Consider the following 27,981-nt stretch of genomic DNA (forward strand, 5'->3'; position numbering starts at 1 on the left):
GCAATACATGATATCTCAGGCATTTCCAAAGGGTGATTGATTCTTGCTGTGTCAACATTGACAGTACATTCAAAACTAACTTGTACATCAAACAATTATATCATCCATCTTTTCTTATTTGGTATCTAAACTATTCAATTTTTGCATCAACAACATTACTCTCTGTTTTACAGTACAGCTGTATATCTTTGCTTTCTTTTTTCTCTACATATTACTTTTCTAGTTTGCTAAACTGCAGTATAAATGTAGATCAACCTTTCAATGCCGACAATACAAAGAGTTTCTCATAATAAGTATTAAAGATCAATTCCCTAATTTTACTATGAAACACAACATTCTTGTTATGCATATTCCTTTTAACAGTATCATGAGTTCTCTTTGTTGATTGATACTTTTCATAAATATTTCTAATACTATGAAATTGATATATTTTTGGCAAGAACTTCTGTGAAGTCAGATACTTATTTAGCATCAATCCAGTACCAGTATATGCAACACTATATCTGTATTTTTTTTTTCAACATACCTGGTGACATTTCCATTTAAGGCATTCAGTACATTCAGCAATCCTTGCATAGCATATCAATAGGTTGTAATTTGTTTTCTATGATGCATAATCATTGCTAAAATATGACTTGAAATTTCCATGCATTTAAATTCATTATTTACAAAAATTAGAGGATGCATATGACAGAAATGATAGGATCATTTTGTTCAGCATTTTTAATCATTGTTTTGTGTGCATATTTCTGAAAGAAACCATGAGTTTTGTGTGTATTGCTAAAGAAATTGTCAGAAAATGTGGCTGATTTCCTGATTCTAGTTTCTATTTTAAGTCTAATTAATTTAAATTAGAATCAATTAATGATTGTATATATTTTAGAATAGGTCAACAGTCTAGAGTAATTGTATGGATCGTCTTTGTAACACTTCCCTTGTATAATTTATTTCCATTTTACTCTAGGAGGGTAGGTGTGTATATTAAGCTCTGTAACCTGGTGGATCAAAATAGAATTCAATTCAATTCTTTCTACCTTCAGAAATATTTGTTAAGACTTCTATTACAAGAAACAATGAGTTCCCATATGTTACAAACATCCTTGGCATTTATAATGGAACCCATAAGCCTTAAAATCTAGTAAAATCATGGTTACAAAAGGCTTTTGAGACGTACACTTTGCAGAACTTTGAGGCTTAACAACCTACTAGTCTTGCTTTGCACAAAAGATGATGGGGCCAAAAGGTTTTAGAGACAGTCACAATCTGCTCAAGAAATTGCAAATAAGACCGCTCAGAACCTTTACTTAAGCTTTCAGGAGAACACTGAAAATGCTCTAGTAGCTTTCCCAGAAGTGTGCAATTCTCAAAAGATGTGTGGATCTCTCAAGCATTGAGTCGGAGACTCCATAACAGTGTGGAAGACTATGGGACTATGTAGAGACTGGGAGTATCTAGAATACTTTAGAATTTTATTGAGAACGGCATAGTACTGTATTAGGGCTAGTGTTGAAGGTTTTGGAGGGTCTCAAGAGACCTCAAGGTTCTAGCATTCTCTATAGATGCCTACAAATAGGTGGAGGCCTCATTTGGCCAAAGTACCTTGGAGTTGAGAGTGCTTAGGCATTTAAGATCTAACATTTTATAAAGCTTCCTTTGGTAATACACTTGTAGATTTCTTGTTTCCAAGTATTCTCTTGCTTGCTCTTTATTAGCTTTCACACGCCAGGGCATTGTCTAGCATTTGGTTGGGACAAGCTGACGTAGCAACTCAAGAAGACATGAAGTCGTCTGTCATATGGGTGTTTAAAAATTATATAAGACTGTGACAAAAGGCTCACATTTTGCAGTATGGGGCTCTCATTATATGTTCATTTCAATGCTCAAGATCTATTACTTGTACGCAAAATATATATAATCCAATATCGATCAGTAATTGAATATGAGTTTTCTTTGTGGCATTTAGCTTTGAAATCGTAAAAATTTTCATCAATTAAATATTTTTTAAAACTTAATTGATCAATGGGAAAAAAAGGGGGTGGCACTAAGACTTTTATACCTTATGCTTCAAAGCTTGTGCATGGTGCAACAGAAGGACAAAAGGCTTTATGTTCTCGTCTTTTAAAACTATGACTATATCATGCATAGATGAAACCAATCAACTAGAGAATATATTACACAATTAAACTTTTTTTTAAATGTTTCATCCTTTAAAAGGTTACACAATTTAACTTTTTACTGTCACATGGCTCAATTAATTAAATTCAGGAAATCTGTAACATTGAAACCACAACTATTTTATTTTATTCCAAAAAGCCTTAAATATAGTCAGCCAAATAATGTTTTCTCTGTTCTATTAGAAACCAGAACAATATTATTGGAAGCCAGATATTATTTGTCAAAAGACTCAAAACCAGTATATAGCATTGTAAAGTAGAATTAACCTTTGCAAGCTTCATGACTATGGCAATAGATGCCTTACTGATATTGTTAACTTTACTCATTATGCCTTCAGCTAGCAGAAATGGCAGAACAATATCCATTGCTTGTTTCGCATCTGATGTTCCAGTAAGTGAGACGTCACATAGCCTTGTTGTGAGTGAAGCTACAGCACGGCATAACTTGTCCCCAGAATTTCGGACAGTCTCCTTTATGTCATCCATAGCACGAAATGCAGCTATCCATATTTCTTTCAAGTTCTTTCCAACCTATATAACAGGAATACACCTAAACCATATGAGTGATATGAAACTGCTAATCTGATCACACTGTAAAGATACTTCAGAGAAACTGATATGAGTGATAATAATCCTTGAGCTGACTGTTTAGAAGAAAATGTATTAAATCATACATTCGAAAAATAAGAAGAAAGTGTACCAAAATTGAAAGAAGAGGGGGGGGGGGGGTTGTGGTGGGGTGGGGTGGGGATGGAGAGGAGGAGAGGAAAAAAAGAATAAAAATCAATTCTAGTATCTCAGTAAATGTGGAAAATCATGGAAAATATTCAAATTAAAAAAATAAAATTCAAGAAATATGAGGGAAAAAAAGAATATCAACACACTCAAAACTTAGACTATTGTATAGAGAATTCCTGTAAAATCAGACATGTTAGTGGGGAACAATGGCCATATATGATATGTTAAGACAGAATATAAGGATATGCAAGGTTTCTTATAATGCAAATTTCTATAGATACTATTGGAAAGCATGGAATATTTCTTCTGATTTGATTATGGACTAAAATCATGGAATTTGAATAGAAAATCAAATCAGATCTGTATATTTATAGCAAGATAGGAAAGTTAAGAGTAATTGTAGGAATTTATTTTTATTTCCTTAGCCTATTTCCCATTTTCCCCTTACTGTACAACTTGTATAAATAGGTTGTAATTCAATCAAATCAACGAGAATGAATTATTTAGAATCCTAATTCCAGCTTTCAGATTTCTTATTTGCTTCTTGTAGTACTTTGACTTTACAATAATAACTCAAATCATAGAAATATGTTCATTATCTAACCGTAAAGTATGTAAGGTACACTAAACTATTAAAGGTTTTTCTTACCTATATAACTGTTGAAGAAAACATATTTATACATATTGCATATGATTAAAAACATTGTGATAGGCCTCCTATACGTTATGTGTATGCCAGAAAAGGGAAGAGAAGTGTACTGCCAACAGGTAGTTTGTTGTAATAGTCTTAGTATAGGCTGGGTAACAATCTTGGTACAGACTGGAATAGCTTAAATAGGAAAAAGATGGAATTAGTTTGGGCTGGTTGTTCTGTGAATCTGGTGGGAGAGTGATAACCTCTCAAATAGCTATCTTAGTATCAGTTTGGTCATTTTTCTTGTAATTCTTGAAATTCAATAATATTTCTCCATTAGATACCTATCAATTTGGTATCAGAGCATCGATCCAAATGGCTCAGAAAAAGAATGATGGCTGGGTGGATTCTCTAGAGAAGGAAGTTGGAGATATCAGAGAGGAGATGCAGCGCTTATCGGGAATGGAAAGGATAGTGACGGACCTTGCCCAGAACATAATGTGAGTTCTGCAGTTGCTGGAAGAGACACAGAAGGCAGTGGCTGCATTGTCATCAAGGCGGGTCACGGTGGCTGCTGCTCAACGAGAAGACCATGCAAAATGGATCCCTAGAGTTGGGGAAACCAGTGGGGTTTGGATAGCAACGGATGAGACGAGGCGAGGCGGAAACGGGGAATGGCATGGTGGATGGCGTTTGGAGATGCCCGTATTTACGGGAGAAAACCCGGATGGTTGGGTCTTTCGAGCCGATTGATACTTCGCAAAGAATAGACTCATGGAAGAGGAGGATAAATTAGTCGCCGCCGCAATGAGTCTTGATGGGGACGCACTCTCTTGGTACCAGTGGACTGATTCGAGAGAGGTGTTTGGGAGTTGGGAAAATTTGAAGAGACAGCTATTGCTTCGCTTTTGTCCGACTCAAGAAGGGAACCTTTGTGAGGAGTTTCTTGTAGTGCGACAATGGGGGACAGTGGCAGCGTACCGGCAGGAATTTGAGATTCTAATGGCTCCCTTGAAAGGGATTTCTGAGGAGGTAATGGAAAGCATGTTTGTGAATGGGCTGCTTCCTGAGATTCGGGTTGAGATACGTCTTCTGCAACCATATTGGGTTGGGCCACTTGATGGAAATGGCCCAACGGGTCAAAAATAGGAATTTAACCTTATGGGCGGCTCGTGAACCAAGGAACCCAAAGAGCACCAAAATGTTGTCATCTGCAAATCAAGGTGATTGGAAGATTGGGGAAAATTTTCAGACTAGGGCAGTGGCTATTAGGGAGAAAATGATGAACCAGCACTGCGAGATTCCAATAAAGAGATTGACGGAATCGGAGCTTCAAGCCCGTAGAGAGAAGGGGCTCTGTTTTAAGTGTGATGAGAAGTTCTCACTTGGTCATTGCTGTAAGAAAGAATTAAGGGTTTTATTGGTGCACGAAGATGAGAGAGAGGAGGATAATCAATTTGACGAGAGAGCAACTATGGAACCTTCACTCATTGAGTTGAAAGACGCTATGGAATTATCTCTAAATTCTGTGGTTGGTTTAACTACGCCGGGGACTATGAAGATCAAAGGGACAATTAGGTCAAAAGAGGTAATCATCCTTATGGATAGTAGGGCTACCCACAATTTTTTATCCCTTCATTTGGTTCAATGATTAGCACTTCCATTAACTACAACAACCAGTTACGGGGTGATGATGGGAACTAGGATATCCGTGAAAGGGAAGGGCATTTGTAAGGGAGTTTGTATTTCGATGTAGGGGCTCACTGTAGTGGAAGATTTTCTTCCACTTGAATTAGGCAACACTAATGTAATTTTGGGAATGCCTTGGTTGGGGACTTTAGGAGACGTGAAAGTAAATTGGAAGATGCTAACAATGAAGATCAAAATGGGAAAGATAGTGATATTGTTAAAGGAAGACCCGAGCCTTAGTCAGACTGAGGTGTCTCTTAAGGCAATGGTTAGAGCATTGCAACACCATGGCCAAGGGGTATGGGTGGAACTCTGTCAGACTTCCACCACTTCGGAATTGAGTGAAGGAGTACATAAGGTCCCGAAAATAGCCAAAAAAGTGTTAGCTCAACATCAGTGAGTTTTTGGGCCGATGACGGGGTTACCACCAAGTCGTGATATTGACCATGCCATTCAATTGATTCTGGGAGCATCTCCGATTAACGTCCATCCCTACCGGTATCCACATATTCTAAAGAATGAAATAGAGAGATTGGTGCAACAGATGCTTGAGGCAGGAATTGTTCGGCCTAGCTTAAGTCCATTTTCTAGTCCAGTGTTGTTGATTGAAAAAAAAATATGGAGAACGGAGGTTTTGTATAGATTAGCATGCTCTTAACAAAGTTACATTTCCGGATTGGTTCCCCATTATGATGATCGATGAGTTACTTGACGAACTTCATGGCGCAACCATTTTTTCCAAACTAGACCTCAAATCGAGCTACCACCAGATTCGAGTTCGACAACAAGACATCCACAAAATGGCATTTCGCACCCAGGAAGGTCACTACGAGTTCTTGGTGATGCCTTTTGGGCTAACCAATGCACCAACGACCTTCCAGTCATTAATGAACCGTATATTTCGGCGACACCTTCGGAAATTCGCGCTTGTATTTTTTAATGACATATTGGTTTACAAGGACTTGAAGGAGCACTGTGATCATTTGCAAAGTGTGTTGTCCATTCTGGCTAACCACTAGCTACACGCCAATGGGAAGAAGTGTCTCTTTGCTAAACCGCAACTCAAATACTTGGGTCATTTGGTTTTTGCCAAGGGGGTTGTTGTTGACCCCTACAAGATTTCAGCCATGGTAGAGTGGCCCACACCCAAATCCCTAAAGAATTGAAAGGATTTCTCAATTTGATTAGGTACTACCGTCGATTTGTCAAGGGATATGGAACTATTTCTTGGCCCCTCACTCAACAACTCAAAAAGGATGCTTTTAATTGGAACCAAGAGGCTGAGGCTGCCTTATAAAAATTGAAAACAACTATGACAACAATTCCTGTTTTGAATTTGCCTGATTTTAGACAGCTCTTCATTGTGGAGACTAATGCCTCGGGGTATGGTTTGGGTGCCGTTTTGATGCAAACTCAAAGACTAGTGGCTTATTTTAGCCAAGTCCTCTCAGTAAGAGAGCGGCAAAAGTCCATATATGAAAAAGAGTTAATGGCTATTGTCTTAGTAGTTCAGAATTGGCATCACTACTTGCTTGGTTGCCACTTTATTGTGCGAACGAATCAAAGTAGTTTGAAATTTCTACTAGAGCAAAGAGTGGTGAATGAGTCATACCAAAAGTGGGTTGCAAAGTTGTTTGGGTACGATTTTGAAATTCAGTTTCAGCCTGAATTGGAGAATAAAGCAACTGACGCCCTATCTCGCATCCCCATTTCTATGGAGTTAGTTGCCCTCATTGTTTCCAATCGCTTAGACACTTCGTTGATCAATTCACAAGTTGAAGCTGACCCACACCTTGCTAAGATTCGGCAAAGGCTGTTGGCCGATCCAAATGCTTATCCTCAGTATTCTTTGGACCATGGCCTTCTCTATAAGGGCGCTTAGTTCTTCCTAAGGCCTCACCCCTTATTCCGGCACTTCTTCAAGAGGGCCATGCTAGCGCGGTTGGAGGTCATTTCGAGTTCTTGAGGACTTACAAAAGCTCACACGGGATTTTTTTTGCGTTGTCATGAAGAATGACATCAAAGAGTTGGTGGAAAAGTGTCTAGTATGCCAACAAAATAAGGTCCTGACTTTGTCACCTGTTGGATTACTACAACCACTACCTGTTCAGAAAAAATATGGGATGATGTGACAATGGACTTTATTGAGGGGCTTCCTAATTATAACTCCATATTAGTTGTTGTGAATCAATTGAGCAAATATGCTCACTTCTCACTGCTCAAGCATCTTTTCACAGCTCAAACGGTGGCTATTGTCTTTGTTCGTGATGTTGTCAAATTTCATGGAATTCCCCGTTCCATTATTAGTGACTGTGACAAAGTATTTCTTAGTCGATTTTGGACAGAGCTATTCCGGTTGCAGGGTACTTCACTCTATCATAGTACCGCATATCATCCCCAAATAGATGGACAAACGTAAGTAGTCAATCGTTGTGTGGAAACATACATTCAATGCTTTTTATATGACAAGCCTGGACGTTAGTCTACATGGCTTCTGTGGGTGGAGTATTGTTATAATACCACATTCCACTCCACCACTAATATGACATTGTTTCGAGCCGTTTACGGGTGAGACCCCCCCACCATTGCTACGTTATGGATCGGATTCCACCTTTGTTTTGGCAGTGGATCAGTTATTGCAAGAGCATGATCTAATTTTAAATGAACTGAAGGACCATCTCTACTGTACCCAATCCAAAATGAAGTCATCTGTAGATGCCCATCGTCGTGCAGTTCAATTTGAAGTTGGGGATTTTGTCTATCTCAAACTTCATCCTTACCATCTTTGTTCCCTTGCTAAGCGACCCAATGAGAAGCTCTCCCTACAGTATTTTGGCCCTTACAAGGTGGTGCAACAAATTAGTTCAATGGCGTACAAGTTAGAGTTTCCTTCTTCAACAACTATTCATCCAGTGTTTCATGTTTCACAGCTCAAGCAGGCTCTTGGTTCAGCTGATTTATGTCAGCCACTTTCCCTTATTCTTGCTGATGATTTGGAGTGGCTTGTGGAGTCTGATCAGGTCTTAGATATTCGCCAGTCTCCCAATAACAATCCTCCTGTTATTGAAGTACTTATCCAGTGGAAAGAACTTCCTCGGTTTGAAGCTTCATGGGAATCAACCGACACAATTAAGGAGCGTTTTCCTAATTTCCACCTTGAGGACAAGGTCTCTCACATTGAGGGGGGTAATGATAGGCCTCCTATATGTTATGTGTATGCCAGAAAAGGGAAAAGAAGTGTGCTACCAATTAGTATAGGTTGGGTAACAATCTTGGTACAGATTGGAATAGCTTAAATAGGAAAAAGATGGAATTAGTTAGGGCTGGTTGTTTAGTGAATCTAGTGGGAGAGTGATAGCCTCTCGAATAGCTATCTTAGTATCAGTTTGGTTTTTTTTTTTTTTTTTTTTTTGTAATTCTTGAAATTCAATAATATTTCTCCATTAGATACCTATCACATTGGTTCTTTAGGTACAAGCATGTACTTTGGTGCTTTACACAATCAAGCAATGGGAACTTCTGAAATTTAAAGTGGTTTTAAGGTAGACCCAGTAAAGGTGTTGAGAATCTCAATCATATCAGAATTTTTCTGATCTGGTTATTACCTATTTTTTAGGGATAAGTTATTGCTGTTTTTAATGGATAAGTTGTATATTTTAAATTTATTTTGTTCCTAGAAATTTGGGTGTACAGTTGTAGATTTAGTTTGATTTGTTGTAGCTTTTCTAAAAAAGGGAGCATGTTTCGCTCCCTTATTTAATTAATATATGACATTTTTTTTCCCTTTTCTACATGGTATCAGAGCCAAGTTAATTAGCTATTCTCTTTCTTTTTCCTCTCATTTTTTCTAGTTCTGTTATTTTTCCCTTTTCATTTTTATTGCTATTTCTTTACCATGTCAGAAAATTTTGAATCTACTCCTTCCATCACTATTGGTTCCAATTTCTCAAAATTACCCACATCTAATTCTCATTGCCACTCTGTCCAGATCACTACAATTTGCCTTAATGAGAACAATTTCTTAGATGATCACAATCTATTCGGATGTACATTAGGGGTCGAGGCAAAATTGGTTATTTGATTGGTGACACCAAAGAAGCAACGAAGACGGACCCTAGCTATGCCGCTTGGGATGTAGAGAACTTCATGATCATGACATGGTAAATTCCATTGAGGACGAGATTAGCTTGAATTATGTGTTATCCTACTACAAAAGCTCTTTGGGACATTATTCAGATGCATTCAAACCTTGGGAATCAGTCCCAAATCTATGAGTTACAACTCAAACTGGGCGATATTTGTCAAGGTGAGAATTCAATTACCAAATATTTTAATGTGCTTAAGGGTTTATGGTAGGATCTTGACTTATTCAATGACTATGAATGGAAAATTACGGATGATTGTAACTATTTTAAGAAGATGGTAGAAAGTTCACAGATATTCAAATTTTTAATTGGGCTTAATGTCGAGTTTGATGAAGTTCGGGGTATAATCATTGGTTGGCAACCTCTCCCTTCTCTAGGTGAAGTGTTCTCTGAAGTGCGTTGTGAGGAAAGCCGGAGGAATGTTATGCTTGGGAAGAAGCTCTTTGGACCTGTGGAAAACTCAACCTTATTGGGCACTACAGCAACGACTTCTGGCAATCCTAATAACCAACGTCGTTCGGATGACAAGCCAAGAGTTTGGTGTGATCATTGCAATAAACCATGCCACACTCATGAAACTTGTTGGAAATTACATGGGAAGCCAACTGATTGGAAGCCCATTGAATGGAAGACTAATAAGCAAAGTGACTCTAATTGTTTCCTTGCTAAAGCACATGTTGCTGAGACACCCTCATTGAGCAAAGAACAATTAGACCAATTGCTACAGCCGCTAAAACCTACTTCGCTGACTCTTGGTACTCTTATAGCATCTCTAGCTCAATCAGGTAGTCTTTTGTGTGCAGATTCTCTTTCATTATCTTCACCTTGGATCATAGATTCAGGTGCCTCTGACCACATGACTAATTTATCTCATTTGTTTATTTCTTATACACCCTGTTCTGGAAATAAAAAAAGTACGTATTACAAATGGAAGCATATCTTCTATTGCTGGGCAAGGCTCTATTTGTTTGTCTGATAAGATTGTTTTACAATCCGTTTTACATGTCCCAAAACTCTCTTGTAATCTCTTATCCATAAGTCGTTTATCTAAGGATTCTAATTGTCATGTTTTTTGTGCCTTTCTTTGTGAATTCTAGGATTTGAACTCGGGGATGATGATTGGCAGTGCTAGATTGATAGACAATCTCTACTATTTTGATGACAACTAGTTTGAGAATAAACAAACTCAGGGTTTTATTGATAGTGTTTGTTCAATCCCTGTGCATGATCAAATAATGCTATGGCATAACAGATTAGGACATCCTAGTTTTTTCTATTTAAAACATTTGTTTCCAGGTTTATTTAAAGGATTCGATTGTACTTCTTTTGATTGTGAAACTTGTTTTTTGGCCAAAATCCATCGCAATTCTTATAAAATAAAATTGTATTGTGTCTCAAAGCCTTTTTATATGATACATACTGATGTTTGGGGTCCTTCTAGGATTACTACTTTAACTGATAAAAAATGGTTTGTGACGTTTATTGATGATCACACACGCCTATGATGGCTTTATCTAATGAACTCTAAGTCTGAGGTTGCAAAACTCTTTTAGGATTTTTATTCTATGGTTGAAAACCAATTTCAAACCAAAATAAGTATTCTTCGGAGTGACAATGGAACAAAATTTTATAATGATTGTTTAGGTGACTTTTTGTTAGAGAAAGGTATTTTACATCAATCAACTTGTAGGGACACTCCTCAACAAAATGGAATTATAGAACGTAAAAACAAACATTTACTTGAAGTAGGTAGAGCTCTTATGTTTCATATGAATGTTCCTACACACCTTTGGGGGGATGCAATTTTAACGAGTTGTTATTTGATTAATACAATGCCTACAAGGGTTCTAAACTGTGCAACACCTTTACAAACTCTTAAGAATACTTTTCCAAACACACGCCTCACCTCAGATTTACCCTTAAAATTTTTTGGCTGCACAGTGTTCGTCCATGTGCCAACTCATCTTCGATCCAAATTTGATCCAAGAACCAAAAAATGTATTTTTATAGGTTACGCTCCTAATAAAAAAGGGTACAAGTGTTTTAATCCTACCACTAGGAAAATTCATGCTAGTATGGATGTCAACTTTATTAAAAATATTCCATTTTATAACAAAACTACTCTTCAGGGAGAGAGCTCTAATGAAGATCGGTTTTGGCAACAAGAACAACCAAAACCTAGTATTTTTCTTCCTAAAATAAATCAAAAAACAAATGTTTTAATTAGTGAAAAAGGGGGAAATACTGATTTATCTATGCCAAATAAAATTGCATCACAAACAGGGGGAGAAACTCTACAACCTATGTCCACTAAGCTCCGTGTTTATACCAGGTGTAGGTTTAATTCTAATATTGAGAATAATCAAGTCAATCTTGAGCATGGTCAATCATCAACTCCTAGTTCTCAAAATCCAGATAATCTTCCTATGGACTCCACTCCTTTACCTATTTCTGATCTTGATATCCCTATTGCAATCTGAAAAGGAGTTGAGAATTGTACCAAATATCCCATTGCCAAATATTTGTCTTATCAAAGACTCTCAGGAAATATAGAGTTTTCATTTCAAATATCTCTTACTTATTCATTCCTAGAACTATATAGGAAGTACTAGGACACTCGAAGTGGAGATCAGCAGTTCAAGAAGAAATGAATGCTCTTTTGAAAAATAGAACGTGGAAAATTGTTGAGATACCTAAGGAGAAGAAGACAGTGGGATGCAAGTGGGTTTTCACAATCAAGTGTAAGCCCGATGGTAGGATTGAAAGATATAAAGCAAGGTTGGTTACCAAAGGTTTCACACAAACCTATGGAATTGACTACCAAGAGACCTTTGCACCTGTTGCAAAGATCAATTCCATTTGGATTTTACTTTGTCTTGCAGTACATTTTAATTGACCTTTACACCAATTAGATGTGAAAAATGCTTTCTTAAATGGCGATTTGGAGGAAGAAGTGTTTATGGATTTACCACCAGGTTTCAAAGAAAAGCTAGAAAAAAAAAAGGTTTGCAGATTAAAGTCCTTGTATGGTCTTAAGTAGTCTCCTAGGGTTTGGTTTGAGAGATTTGGAAAAGACATCAAGCTTCAAGGATATATTCAATGTCAAGCTGACCATACAATGTTTTTTAAACACTTAAGAGAAGGAAAGATTGTTGTGTTGCTAGTTTATGTGGATGACATTATTCTAACTGGTGATAACAGTTTAGAACTGGAGATATTGAAGAAAACTTTAACTTGTGAATTTAAGATAAAGATTTGGATTCCCTGAGATACTTTCTTGGTATGGAGTTTGCTAGATCCAAGAAAGGTATTTTCATTTCTCTCAAAGAAAATATATGCTTGACTTATTAAGTAAAACGGGTATACTTGGATGTAAGGCTACAAAAACTCCTATAGAACCGAATTTGAAACTCCAACCAACAAGTTTAGTAGAGGTGATTGAGAAAGAGAAATATCAACGCCTAGTTGGGAGACTTATTTATCTCTCTCATACTCATCCTGATATTGCTTTTGTTGTAAGCATGGTGAGTCAATTCATGCATTCACCAAATCAGGGACACTTTGATGTAGTGTACATAATTTTAAGGTACTTAAAGGGGACTCTAGGAAAAGGACTTCTATATGAGAACCAAGGACATCTCCAAGTGGATGTGTTTACTGATGCAAATTAGGCAGGAAGTGTAATTGATAGGAGATCAACTTTAGGGTATTGTACTTTTGTTAGAGGCAATCTTGTGGCTTGGCGAAGTAAAAAACAGAATGTTGTGGCTAGAAGTAGTGTTGAAGCTGAGTTTAGAGTCGTAGCCCATGACATTTGTGAAGTTTTGTGGATTAAACAATTACTTGAAGAACTTAAGGCTGCTAGCCCTTTACCTATGAAAGTCTTTTGTGATAATAAAGCTGTCATTGCCATTGCACATAATCCAGTACTCCATGATAGAACTAAACATGTCAAGGTTGATAAACATTTTATCAAGGAAAAACTGGAAAATGGACTGATTGTTATGCCCTATATACCTACAGTTGAACAAGTTGCAAATATACTCACTAAGGGATTGCCAAATAAGCAATTTGATGATTTAGTAAGCAAGCTGGCTGGCCATGAATGACATCTTCAAGCCAGCTTGAGGGGGAGTGTTGAGAATCTCAATCATATCAGAATTTTTCTAATATGGTTGTTACCTATTTTTTAGGGATAATTTGTATATTTTAAATTTATTTTGTTCTTAGAAATTTGGGTGTATAGTTGTAGATTTAGTTTGATTTGTTGTAGCTTTTCTATAAAAGGAAGCATGTTTCCCTTCCTTAATTAATATACGACATTTTTTTTCCCTTTTCTACAAAAGGGTTGCCAAAAGAATGGTGTTCCTTGATAATACTTCAGCAGAAGCTTTGCTGTATGGAAAAGAAAAGATCCTGTGGTTTAGTTTATTGTTTCTGCTAACAAAACATGATTGATTTTGGAAAAAAAAAACAGCTTTTCTAACATTTTGTATTTTTTTTTCTTTTGTTAAGAGAAAAATATATTCTAGCCTCTGAGAAGGTCTTGGCAGAAGTTTTTCAAATTTCTTGAAATTTATCAGTATAGTCTGTAATTAAACATTAAATAGTTTTGTTTTAGTTAATGAAAATATTAGGGAAGGATAAAGGAATCACAAATAAGGATGATGAATGCAGCATCCTTCTTACACAGGAAATCAGCAGAAAAATTGAGCCATAATACACAAAGAATCATCCAGAACCCACACCCCACTACAAAAGGGAAAATGAGATGTCGCCGACTACTCAACAAGGAAGAAAGATGGGAGCTAAGTAGGTTCAATATCTCCTTTTAAATCCTCAAAAGTAAGATTTCTCGGGGAGGTCTGCTCCAATGCTGCTCTCTCTTGGAAAGCCACTAAGTTTTCACCTCCAGAGTGAGAAGGTACTAGATTTCCTTCATCAGATACCCATATCTCTAAGAGGCTACGAATCTCTCTCAATGAAGAAGTAACCATATCCATCTTCCTCCACTACACATCTAAAAATTCCCTTAAATTGTATATCTGAATCTAGTAGGCATGGAGAGGGTAAAAGTGATTCTGCCCCCATAATCCCTTCCAATTCTTACACCAACTGATGAACAGGTTTCCCAAATAGCATCTGCTGGAGCTGATTAATTTTTCTTACCAGAGGGGGCTCTATTTCAATATCCTTTGCATAGCTATCACCATAAGAGCAATTGAAATCTAGTTGGCTAAGGGCACCAGGGACATCATCAAACTTTTTGGACACTGAAATGAAAAAACAAGTAAATGATCATGGTATCATCCTATTCTATAACCCACTTGAGGCTCTGCCCCTAAAAATGCTCCTTGATCTATGTGCCCCTGAAGCACCTTGAACATAATTAGTGTAGTCAAACCATAAACCTTTCCACTCTCATCCCTCCAGAAAGCTGAGACATGAATTTCCATTATGGAGCTGGTCTACCAAGGGACTACCCTATCCATACCAGCAAGGAGAAAAGGGTGCTGCCATCAACTAAAAACTAAAGGGCACAACATAAAGAGGAAAAGAACTCTTCCTTCCAACTGCACACTACACATCACACATTATTGTTAGGGTGCAACAAAGTTGCTTTTAAGCCTAAGGATGGGTCACTCAAACAATGACTCTTAGAACAGGCTTGTGGGTGTGATGTCAAGTGTCATAAAGGAATCGATCACTGCTGCCCCTAGCCTACCCTCACTAGACTCCAATTGGCTTTCAGATAAGATAGTCAAAGCCCAATCTAAGAATTGATATCAAAGCCAAGGGTCATGGGTTCAAGTCACAAGACTATCATTTTAGGGGAGAGAATGCCACTCTTATGCTCAGGGGTAGGTCACACAAACAATAGTTTTTAGAATAGGCCCTAGGGTGTGATATTGAATGTCATAAAAGGTTTAGCCCTACCCTCATTGATTTTCAAAGCCTAATTCAACAAAATTATAATCAACAACAACATCTTAAGAACTGCAAACCACTATGATGAACTATCCCTTGCATTTTCCAGTAATAGAATCAATCAAAGCATGGTAGTTCAAGTAAGTTGTGGTGACCAAAGCTATGAAATAAAGGACTACAAGCGTAAAAGATCTCTGAATAACTACATGTCTAAAAATACATATTGATGAATTGTATGACATGAGTAAAGGGAAACTGAAATTGAGTTGTACTGCTGAATGGTGCTTCAACAAAGTTGGAAATGTTGGCTCACCACTGTTAAAAGAACTGAAGGTTAGGATTTATGCATTGCATTTTCCAGTTTACTAACAAATAATAACAATTAATTTACAAAAATATGGACAGATGAAATTACAAGATACAATTTGCAATTGCTTCAAACCTGGTTGAATTTGCGTCCTTGGATAATATCTGCAAGGGCAAGGCAGGAAGCCTCGCGGGAATGCCAGAGCCTGGATCCGCATTGTGTCAATAAATCACTAATAATAAGGTCCAAGTATTCATCAATGGTTTTCTTTGAGTCTGCCACTAGTGACTTCCAGATGTGGGCCATGGCATCCTACAGATACAGCATTAACCAACAGCGATGAGCAAAGGCAGTGTTAAATATGCTAAAAAATCAATGATGGATAAATACACTTTCCATAATTTGTCAAAGTATTCAAACAAAATAGAAAAGAAAAAGGCTTAACAGTATCTGTGGTGGCATACACAATTCAGAATGGCTTATCAAAACCTCCCTTCAGTTAATCAGATTTATATGAAAGTTGGAAAGATTTTGTGTTTGAAGAGCCTCATGAATATTTTTATAGTTCAAAGCTTTCATGGATATCAACCTGCACATTTTTATCGGGATCGTACTGGTAACGAATAAGTCTTGGAACCAATAGACGTAAATGTGGCTGAAGAGCATCCCCTGCTTGTTTGGCAATCTTAGAAAACCCAAAAGCAGCACCCCTCTTGGAATTTAGAGAAGCCTGATAATTAGCCAGATCCATGAATTTATAAATTAAGTCTGGCTGCCCCATCTCATTGGCTAAGCTACAGAGCTCCTTATAAGTGTTCAGTTTCCCTCCACCGAGACTTTCACCAATAGCCCCATCTTGGAAGACTTCAGAGTCCTCTACCAGCTGCACAACAAAAACCCTGAAATTTCTTCACAGAAGAGAAAGCAAAGTGGAAATAAAAGTTAAACAAAAAGTAGGATGCATTTTTAGAAAGAGAAAACACCTTGATTGCTCTTTTTCTCTTCCCTGAACCAGTCAGGGTGCCAACGAGTGCATTTACTAAATTACTCTTCATTGATGCATCACCAAGTTCATAAACAATACTGATGCCTTGGGATGCTAGCTCTTGTGTAAGTTCATTCTGTTCACCAAAAAGGTGTGAAAAAGCTTCCTGCACTCATGGGAAAGAAAGGAACAAACATAACTTAATTCTCTTATTCATAATGCTTGCGCTATGTACTAACTAGGACTAAAAACATTGGTAACATCAGGAAATCTATGAAGAACCTCCGAATCTCACATATATATGCAGTTCATGGAACTTTTGGAATAATTTAATGAGTACCATGACCTCACGACTGATTCCAGGAAACCATGGAAATACTTATCATGAAAATTACCATCATAGAAAATACATTAATGTCTTTTTTTTTCCCAAGAAGAACAAATATTTCATTAACCATAAAAGGAAAAAAAGGGGAGATGCATGAAGCAAGAGCACCCTTACAAGCCAAGTGTAAGAAAAGATTTATAAGCAAAGAGACAAAATAGGACACTATAATACTAAGAATACTAGCAATACACCAGAGACTTATATAAACACTAAAGCAGAAGAAAGTTCCTGAAATGCCTCCCATAACAATACTCCTTTCTCAGCCCGACTGATCTGCTACCTTGTTCGTGAACTTAAGAATCCAATGAGAGAACAACCATTCCTTTCAAAATATCTAAAATCTTCTAAATCCACACATCCCATCTTTTTTGCTTCCGCTGTTGCTTCTTTATGTCTGTGTGTGTTTCTATGTGTGTGAAACAATTGGCAGAGTTTTTGCCTTGTGACTATACTAGCATGAAGGACAAACCTGGATTTCTGGAAGCATCTTTTGGATGGTTGGATGATGGCCACAATACATTGTTAGTGATAGTAGCCAGACAGTTCCGGCACAGCGCTCATCTTTTCTGCTACTGTACAAAAGGACATCAAAAAGCTTTCTAGTAATTGCATCTCTAACCATAACACGACAATTTTCATTGGCTTCAGTTTCTTCATTAGAGCTATAACTTGATAGAGATGATGATACATCTCTTGTAAGAAAGTCTGAAGTCATCGAAAGTGATGTATAGTTAGTTTTGAGAATAATATCAGCTGTCACAGGAACACTGCCCCACAAAAAGGATAAAGCCTCCCCAGCAGCAAACAGGGTATCTTCAACCTGAACAACTCCAAAACTACAGATATGAGAGGCCCTTCCATTCATATGTATCATTTAAACCTGGAGAAAGTGTCTTGCAAAAGTTTCTCTACTAAAAATTAATGAAAAGGAAATGGCATAGTCACCTTTGATCGGGAAAGACTGAAAATCAGATCTAAGGCAATATTTAGATGTGATGGTGATGTTTCCTTAAAGCAGATATGCCCTAGAGAGATTACAATTTTCTGTACTGCTTTAGGATCATCACCAGAGAGTAGCTTCCTCAACTTCGCTTGTAAAACGGTCAAAATGGAAACTGCATTGTACACAATGTACTGCAATTCATTATTCTTAGTGCAAAATCATAAAATGCATAAAGATTAAGCAATATATAAGCTTCCAGAAAGGTTATAACAACTTAACCTGAACCCGAATCCTGAACAAGCAGAGGTAATGGACTACGAAGTCCAATATGACCCATTGATTGCATCACAATGGAAGCCAATGTTGAAGACTCAGAATTAAAAATATCAATTAGGCATTTAATTGTACTTTGAAGCAATGTCTCTGGGATCTGAAATACAACAAATATAATTATCTGATACATATTTTTTTTTAAAGAAAAGAGAATTCTGGGACTAATAAAAAAAATTCCTTTTTACACAAAAATAATTAAATAAAACAAGAGTAGAAGCAAATTTCAAAATCCAAAGAAATATTTCATTCTTTATAAAAAAAGATTAAAAACAAAAAGAGCAGAACCGCATGGGCATGGGCATGGACGGTAAAAGAATATGAAGTGTTACTAACTACTGGGTGATACAATAATTGCCAAGTATTGGATTCCAAGTGTAATTTTTCTTTTAATAAGAAATAAACACTTCATTAAGGAAATAGCTAGGTACAGGAAGGTGGGCAGTCCCTCATGCCAATTAAAAGAAAAACAAGACAGAAAGTTGCAATAACAGAGACAGCTAGGGTTGCAAAAATTATGCAGGAAGACCCATTAGTAAAAATGTATCAAGGAGGCATGAAATCCCCTGTCAAACTTGACTAACTAGTCAACTGTCTGAATAGTCAATATAGGAATCCAGCTGAAGAGCAACCTAATACCCTTATCATATCTATAAGCTTGTGGATCCCTGAGTCCAACCTCCATGGTCCTCTCTTGCCCTTAGAAACTGAAGACAGAACAACCACTAATCCCCTTCTGTGAAAATCAATGGTGCCTGTGGATGTTGCCTCTACCAGTCTTTTCAATAAAGATAAAATCTCAGCTTCAATGGTTAATCCAGCCTGGAAGGCTTGTAAATGCTCTAACCAAATTGCACAAATTACCCTAAAAGATATCTCCAATTTCCATTTGTCTTAGATTGCTGATGCATCAGCTGAAGGAAAACAAAAAATAGAAAACCACCCTAATAAGAACACTATTACACACACACACACACACATATATATATATATATAAAGTAGACAACTAATTCAACCTGAACTACTAACAAGGTACAGAGAGAGAGAGTAGACAACTAATTCAACCTGAACTCCTAACATGGAAACTACGAAAACTAACAAAGAGTTCCAGCTTAACTCAAAAACCACTTTAACAACAAATCTATTTCACAATCCACCATCTTGTATGGATATATTTTTTATTTTTTGATATGTACCATCTTGTTTGGATATTGTGCTCTTGGGCCTTATTGAATAACCAAATTTCCTACAAGCTTAAGTTTGTAGGATTTTGGCTCACAATGTATATCATGTACTCTAATACCTTTCCTCATGTGTAGCCTCCTTTGGAATTACACATGGGCTTAATAAATTAAGAAAATAAAATAGCCTCTTTTGGAAATAAATATGTGATGATGTTTGAACAGTGACCTCCCGCCAAACGAGGCTCTAATACCATGTTGAACAACTAATTTTCCTCAAAGCTTAAGCTTTTAGGATTTGGGCCCACAATGTACATCATGCACTGTAATAGGCCCACTAGCACTCATTGCTTTAAAATATGTCTACATATCATGGACTTACCACTTATAATTGTTGTGAGCTATGCTAATACCTTCTTTGTCACAATACAACCTTATGAACCCTTCATTGGCTATTTTTAGTCTCTTCATTAGAGACCTTAGCCATATTACTTTGTGTAGGACCTCAAGTGCTACCAACTCTCCCAAAATCAATTGCTATCAGGAAAAACTCATACCTTAATCTTATAATGCATTCACCCAAGCGCTCACAACATTTGAACATAAGGGGAGTTGATGGACGTGACCAACCCTCCGACCTACCAACAATCTCCCCCCCCCCCCAGCGACACCCCTGGGGTTCGAACCCGTGATCTCGGCTCTGATACCACTTGTAGTACCTTAGGTGCTACTAACTCTCCTAAAAGCAATTACTGTCAGGAAAGGCACATACCCTAACTTTATAGTGCATTCACTCAAGTGCCCATGACATTCAAACACAAGGGGAGTTGATGGACGCGGTCAACCCTCCAATCTGCCAACAATCTCCCCCTCCCCCAACGACACCCCTGGGGTTCGAACCCATGACCTCGGCTCTGATACCACTTGTAGGACCTTATGCCATAAAATTGAACTCAACTTCAGCACTTGATCTAGCCACAACTTGCTTTTTGCTTCTCTAAGTCATCAAATTTCCTTCAATAAAGGTGCAATACTTAGAAGTAGATCTTATATCAATTATAAAGCTCACCTAATCTACATTGATGTAAGCTTTAACCTCTAGATGGTTCCTCTTAGTGAATAGAAGATCCTTCCCAATAGTCCCCTTTAAATACCTCAATATCTTTACCACTGTATTTGTGTGTTTTTTATATGGAGCATGCATGAATTGACTAATAACACTCACAACAAATGCAATATTAGGTCTTGTGTGTGACAAGTAAATTAACTTACCAACTAGCCTTTGATAACTTTCTTTATTAACAATAGTATATTTTGTTGATGCTCCAATTTTGTGGTTTACATCTATTGGTGTATTGTTTGTTTGCATCTCGAAAGTCATGTATCTTTCTAGGTCTTAAAAAAATTCCCTTTCTTAATTTAGCAACTTCAATTCCAAGGAAATATATGAGGTTACCTAAATTTTTATTTTCAAACTCCCATACAAAGAGCCACTATAACAACTCCCCTTCGGTCATGTCATCACCAATTAATATTATCTCATCAACATACATGATGAAGATTGTAATTTTGTTTCCATCCCCATGCTTGTAGAACAAAATATGGTCACCTTGGCTTTGAACATATTCTATCTTACAAATTGATTTAGTGAATTTTTAAAACCATGTCCTTGGGGACTGTTCCAAACCATAGAGTGATTTCTTTAGTTCATAGACCATTTTTCTTTTGAAGGTTTCTTTTAAAGCTTAGAGTGAGTTCATGTACACTTCCTCTTCAAGATCACCATGGATGAAAGCATTCTTTACGTCTAACTAGTGTTATGGATACTCTGAACTAGCTACAAGAGATAGGAGTACCCATATTGTATTCATCTTAGCCATTGATGCAAATGTTTCCTGATAGTCAATCTTTTTTTTGATAGGAAACGACAAAGAGATAGATTGATAGAAAAAAGAAATACAAGAGAAGGATGAGAAATCCTCCCACCAAAGAAAACTAAACTACAAGAATACAAAAACAAGAAAGTACACAGTAAAACAAACTAACACTCCATATTAGACCAATCCTTAGGAATTACACACTGCAAACCAGTCAAGTTGTAACACATTAAGGGGAGTCCCCTTAAAAACCTTGGAACAAAAAGCCCAAAGAGAAGCAAGGAAAAAAAATAGAATCCCAAAGATACTCTGAATTCATTGCTTTATCCTAAAAAATCCTCGCGTTTCTTTCCCACCACACAACCCAAATTAAAGCGATGCTCGCAGGTTGCCACAAAACTATCCCCCTCTTAGATGAACCAAAACCATTAAATTTGATGGACATCATGTCAAAGATGCTCCTCGAGGGGACCCAATCCATCTTGGCTAACTGAAATAATCTATGCCACAACCCCATCATCAAAGAGCAATATAGGAAAAGATGATCTGCTGATTCTCCATGCTTCATGCACAGAATACAAATATCAGAACTAAGAGCTTTGTAGGGTCTTCTCAATTGTAGCATGTCATTAGTATTTACCTTCTTGTGTGCCACTAACCAGACAAAGGACTTCACTTTGAAAGGGACTTGAGAATTCCAAACAAACTTAGAAGGAAAAACCGAAAGAGAACCAGAAAATTGGGATAAGGTTAGAAAGAAAGATTTGATAGAAAAAAGCCCTGAATAAGATAAAAGCCAGAATCTGGCATTTGAAACCAAAGGTGATAGATACAAACCATCAAGTGACCGCATGAGGCCTTCTAAATCTTCTATCTTAGAATCTAAAAGGTTACAACGAAAATTAAAGTTCCAAGAGAAAGGATGAGTAGAACCGAGAATTAAAGAAAAATGAATATTTTTATCCATGACTACTCTAAATAATCTTGGATATTGGGATCCCAATGATTGGTCCCCCCACCACAAATCTTCCCAGAATCGAATTCTTTCCCCATTTCCTACCACAAACCGAGTAAACATGGAAAACTCCTGAAAGACTTGTGCAATAGCCTTCCAAGGACAACGATGTGACCATCTGACTAAAGTGTTAGCATCCCAACCATTAGAGTGTGATCCATAAATGCTTAAGATGACCTGATGCCATAGAGCTGAACCCTCTCTAGGGTACCTCCACAACCATTTTCCAAAGAGAGCGAGATTTCTTAGTGAAATCTTCCCAAATCCTAATCCCCCTTTTGCCTTCGAATTACACACTACATCCCAACTAACTAAATGATTTCTTTTTCCTTCCCTAATCCCTGACCATAAAAAATCCCTTTGCAACCTCTCAATTTTTGCAACCACTGAAGTGGGTATCTTAAACAAGGAGAGGAAGTAACAGGGCATGTGGGTGAGGCAAGATTGGATAAGAGTTATCCTTCCTCCAAAAGATAAATAAGCCTTTTGCCTCTCATCTTGACAAGAGTAATATTTATGGCATCAATCTTGATCAGAATCATCTTTCTAGGTTGGCTGAGTTGCTTGATTGCAAGGCTTCTGCTTGGCCTATACTCTATCTGGGTCTTCCTTTGGGAGGGAATCCCAAGGCTCCCTCCCAAGGCTTGTGGATTTTGGGATCCAGTGATTGAGAGAATCTCAAGAAGATTAGATAGTCAATCTCATAGGTTTGAGTAAACCCTTTTGCTACAAGTTTATCCTTATATCTATCAATACTTCCATTTGCTTTGAATTTTACTATAAACACTCATTTACAACACATTGCCTTCTTACCATGGGGTGGTTTTACAAGATCCCATGTCCAATTCTTGTATAAGGCACTTATTTCTTTTATTACTACCTCTTTCCATTTTTAACTTTCTAAAGCCTCTTGTATAGTTTTAGGAGTATTCACAATGGAAAGGTTAGTAGTAAAGGTGTTAAAGGATGAATTTAGTCCATGGTAAGAGAAAAACTTGGTGATGAGGTGTTGAGTACAAGACCTAACACCCTTTCTAAAGGATATTGGCACATCGAGATCAAACTTATTAATGAGAGAATCAAATTGTGACTCACCAAAGTTCAGTTCCACCATGTCAAGGGTAGAGGATTGGCCATGTTAAGGAAGATTCAACCTCTTTATTCCTTCTAGTGTACACCTGAAGTTGTGGTTAACTAGAAATCTAAATGCTATCTCCCTCACAATTGACACCAACATTTTTCTCTCTTTTAACTCTTTGGTTGCATAGAATTAGGACTCATAGGTAAGGGACTCTTGGGCATAGGAATAGGTAGAACATACCAAAACTAGTCTTCCACTCTACTCTCCCCCTAAAGAGAAGTTTGGGCAAAGTATGGGTTGTCATTGAAGAAATTAACATCGATAGAAACAAATTATTTCTAAAAAGGAGGATGAAAGCATTTATATCCTTTTTGTGTTGGAGAACATCCAAGAAACACACACTTTATGGATTTAGGGTCAAATTTGCTTGGATTATGACTGTGAACATAAACAAAAGGCTCACACCTTATCAAGAGGAGTATTAAATTTTAACACTCGAGTAGGCATCCCATTGATTAAGTATGAAGTGGTCAAAACTACTTTACCCCAATATTGTTTTGGTACCCTCATTTGAAACATTAAGGCTCTCGCAACTTCAAGTAAATGACAATTTTTTTTCTTGACAATCCCATTTTGTTGAGGTGTATCAACACATGATGATTAATGGATAATCCCATTTTCCTTAAGGTAGGTCCCCAATAATTTATTTATTTTTTGATAGGAAATGACAACGGAATGTATTGATAAAAAAAAGGTACAATTAGAAGGATGAGGAATCCTCCCACCAAAGAGAAACAAGACTACAAGATATCAAATATAAGAAATACAAAGAGAGAATAAGCAAACGCTCTATTTACACACTGCTAACCAATCAAGTTGTAACACGTTAATTTTGAGAAGTATTCCTTTCCGTCATTAATTTTTATGATACATGCTTTGGCTTGAAATTGTGTTTAAACCATTTTGTGGAAATTTTTAAAGTCTTTTTAGCCTCGAATTTTTCTTTAAGAAGTTAAACCCAACACACTCTAGTATGGTCATCAATAAATGTAACAAACCACCTAGGAACACATGAAGGCCCCTATAAGTGGCTATGCACAAGAGCAAATGGGTTGGATTGCATATAATTTTGTGTAGGAAAATAAGTTCAGTGGTGTTTGGCAAGTTCAAAAGCTTCACATCAAAAGTTAGAAACATTTTTTATTCTAGAACAATAAGGGAAATAACATATTTAGATAGGTAAAAACTAGGATGACCTAACCTAATGTGCCACGAGTTTATTTGTTTATTTTTTCACAAGACAAAGACACAAAAGTTTCATACTTTAGAACTTGAGAAATGACTCCTAGAGCTTTAGACTTCTTCTCCAGAATAAACAAACCATCCACCACTATCAATCCTCTTCTCCATACACAACTCCTGAAATTGGCAATGATTTGGAAAAAAATTAGCAACACAATTTAGGTCGATTGTGAGTTTGCTAATAATAGAAACCAAATCACAAGAAAATTTTGGGACATGTAAAATAGAATTTAAAGTAAGGGTTTTAAAATAGATATAGAACCTTTTCTTGCGATAGAAGACGAGGATTCATCAACAACTTTACCTTTTGATCACCAGAACATGGGATATAGGAAGAAAATAAGTTGGATGACCCACTTATGTGATATGTGGCCCCTGAATCAATGATCCAGGGGTCTGATTTTAAGTTTGAAGTATGCAAGGCAGTAAGGAAGTTGCTTGCCTGTGCCAAATTAAAGGAAGAGGTAGGATTAGAAGAGATTTCTGTTTGACTCATAAACCTATACAAATGGTTGAGTTGTTCCTCAGTGACAAAAAAGTCATTCTGGATTCCCTAAGTTCCCAACATCTTGATTCTTAATTGGTTTAGTTGTGAGTTGCAGGTCATGTCCATTATTACTAGGAAGTTTGTTCCCTTTGCCTCACACTTGAGGCTTTCCATGTAACCTCCAACACATGTCTCTTGTATGACATGACTTGTGACAATGATCACATCACAGTTTATCTTTGTCACTGATCTTTTTGCCACCACTTTGTTGCCCACTGATTGGGGTGGTTTAGGTTTGATGCTGACCAATGCCAAATTTTCAATGTTGGGGATACCCACCATGACTTATAATCTACTCCTATCCCTTCTAACCTCATTATATACTTCTCTAATAGATGGTATTGATTTTTCCCTAAGAATTCGACAACGAACTTGATCGAGTTCCGGATTTAGACTTGCCAAAAAATTAAATACCCTTTCTTTTTCAGGTATCCACTTGAACTTCACACCATATTCTGGACATCTCCAATAATAGCCCTAATAGATATTTGACTCTTGCTAGAGTCAATTAAGGGCATTATAGTAGGCAATCACATTTCTTTCTCCTTGTTTACTCTCACGAACTTTATTTCTCAAATCATATAACTAAGAGTCATCGTTGATCAGAGTAAGTGCCACTGCTTGTATCTTTTTAGCTGTGGAAAAGAACATGTAACATTGATTGACATTGAGCTCTATTGAGTTTACGATCCAAGGCATGGCCATTGAGTTCTCTGCATCCCAGGCCTCAATAAAAAACTTCATAGATTGAGACCATTGCAGGAAGTTGTGTTTATGGAGTTTATGGGAGGTAATCTGAATTCTAGAGCTATCATTGGAGATTGCAAATTGCCCTTTTGAATTACTAGATAACTCAAAAGTTATTTCAGACATTTGAAAAGAAGACTGGAAAAAAGAAAAAAGGAAAAAAAAAAAAAGTAGTAAAAAAATTCCCTAGATGGGCCCTAATACCATGAAGAAAGCTGCAAAGAGCTTTGGAAAATTTCTCACTGTTCTGAATGAGTACAATACTTTAAATAATACAAAATAGTTTGACTGAGTAGAATTAAATAAGGAAAAACAGCTAGCATCCAGCCTATTCTAATTACATTCTGATTCCTAGGAGTACATCAAAAATATCTACAGTTAAGTCTCATTTACAGTAGGAATTAACATAATCTTATCAATTGAATCAGCACAATATCCTCAACAGTACCAAAGAGAATAAATTTTATGATAAGAATTTTGCTAACTCATCAGGAGAGAATCACAGAGGAAGAGGCAAATCAAAGATTAAAGAGATTGTGGAGACATAAATAGTAAGCAACATTACAAAATTTCAATCCAGCACAAGAACACAGCCAATGTAATGATGTGTTGAACTACCAATTTTCCTAAAAGCTTAAGCTTGTTGGATTTGGGCTCACAATGTATATCATGCACTCGAACACCCTCCCTCATGTGTAGCCTCCATTTTTTGGGCTGACACGTGGACTTAATAAATTGGGCAAATAAACATGAAGCGGTGAAGTTCGAACACTTAACCTCCCATCAAACAGGGCTCTAATACCATGTTGAACAACCGATTTTCCTAAAAGCTTAAGCTTGTAGGATTTGAGCCCACAATGTATATCATGCACTCTAACATGATGTACAAAGTTCAATCCAGCACAAAAGTACAAGCAATGTTTTGATACAGGATAATGCAAGTATAGACTGAGATAGAAGAAAAATATTTTGCAAACATGAATGCCAAGTAGTTGTTAAACCATTTGGCTTATATGCCAAACCTACACAGATTGGATGAATGAAATCACCAACCTACAATAAAGGATAACTAAAACTTACAGCAGGTGTTCGGGACGTACAATCTGCAGTGACATATCCTATTGCACATAAAGCTCCATGCTGTGCTTCAAACCTAAAGGATATGTTTAAGTCAACCCCAGTCAGAAACATTAACTAGAAAATGAACACAACTTTTAAAAAAAAATCATTGTAGAAGACACTGATTGCAGAGAAAAAAAGTCACAAACCTTAACCTATGTGTTCCACTAATTGAGGAAACTAGTTCAGAGATAAGTGCAGATGACCCAGAGATAGGAAGAGCACTGGAAACTATTCCAAGTAAGCGTGCAGCAGATTCACGAGTATCCCAGTCCAAGTGGCTTAATAATTGCTTTACCCATGATATTTTCATAGAATAGCGTGATGCTACCATCTATGTAGAGAAAAGATTATGTCAAAAAGAAAAACATGGATAGTGGATAAAAAAGCATAATAGTCCAAAGGAGGTAACCTCTCGAGTACGAGATCCAACTGTAATCAATGCCTTGGAGGCACTGGCATGTAACTCAACAGAGCCTTCCAATGCCATAGCATGTTCTAGCAGCAAACACAGTTTTTCGATTGATGACCAATATTCAGATGTTCTCTCCATAGAACTGCTTTGCTCCACATCTGCCTCAAAGCACTTTAACAGAAACCTAATCATAGACAAGTACATTTTTGATGGAAAAAGAAGCTTTTCTTCTCTTATTTCTGCAGAATCTAACAACTTTGGCTGCTGCATAAGAATGTAATCTAGTATGTCTCCCATTCTTGGATACTTAAGGTCAACACTTTCGCTCATAGTTTGTCCTTGATCTTTATCAGGAAACAGGCCTTCAAGTGCCATTTCCCTACAAAAATGAAAACCTCAATTTGTGTTTAAGAAATCCCACTAAAGCCTCAGAGAA

The 27,981-nt window shown here is 37.0% G+C and overlaps 1 protein-coding gene across 1 annotated transcript in view; it reads right to left on the reverse strand.

The window, feature by feature from the left end:
- Positions 1-27,981, reverse strand: part of LOC117916308 (proteasome adapter and scaffold protein ECM29) — a 117,506-nt gene that overhangs the window by 20,293 nt on the left and 69,232 nt on the right. Inside the window, exons 15-24 of the mRNA XM_034832264.1 lie at positions 27,543-27,924; positions 27,280-27,464; positions 27,092-27,164; positions 18,211-18,361; positions 17,934-18,103; positions 17,458-17,808; positions 16,599-16,766; positions 16,205-16,498; positions 15,751-15,927; positions 2,442-2,705 (exon numbers count right to left, since the gene is read on the reverse strand). Coding sequence (XP_034688155.1) covers positions 2,442-2,705; positions 15,751-15,927; positions 16,205-16,498; positions 16,599-16,766; positions 17,458-17,808; positions 17,934-18,103; positions 18,211-18,361; positions 27,092-27,164; positions 27,280-27,464; positions 27,543-27,924 — 2,215 coding nt within the window. The remainder of the gene's footprint in view (positions 1-2,441; positions 2,706-15,750; positions 15,928-16,204; positions 16,499-16,598; positions 16,767-17,457; positions 17,809-17,933; positions 18,104-18,210; positions 18,362-27,091; positions 27,165-27,279; positions 27,465-27,542; positions 27,925-27,981) is intronic.

This window comes from Vitis riparia, chromosome 6, assembly GCF_004353265.1.
Source record: "Vitis riparia cultivar Riparia Gloire de Montpellier isolate 1030 chromosome 6, EGFV_Vit.rip_1.0, whole genome shotgun sequence".
In the NCBI taxonomy this organism is placed as follows: Eukaryota; Viridiplantae; Streptophyta; class Magnoliopsida; order Vitales; family Vitaceae; genus Vitis; species Vitis riparia.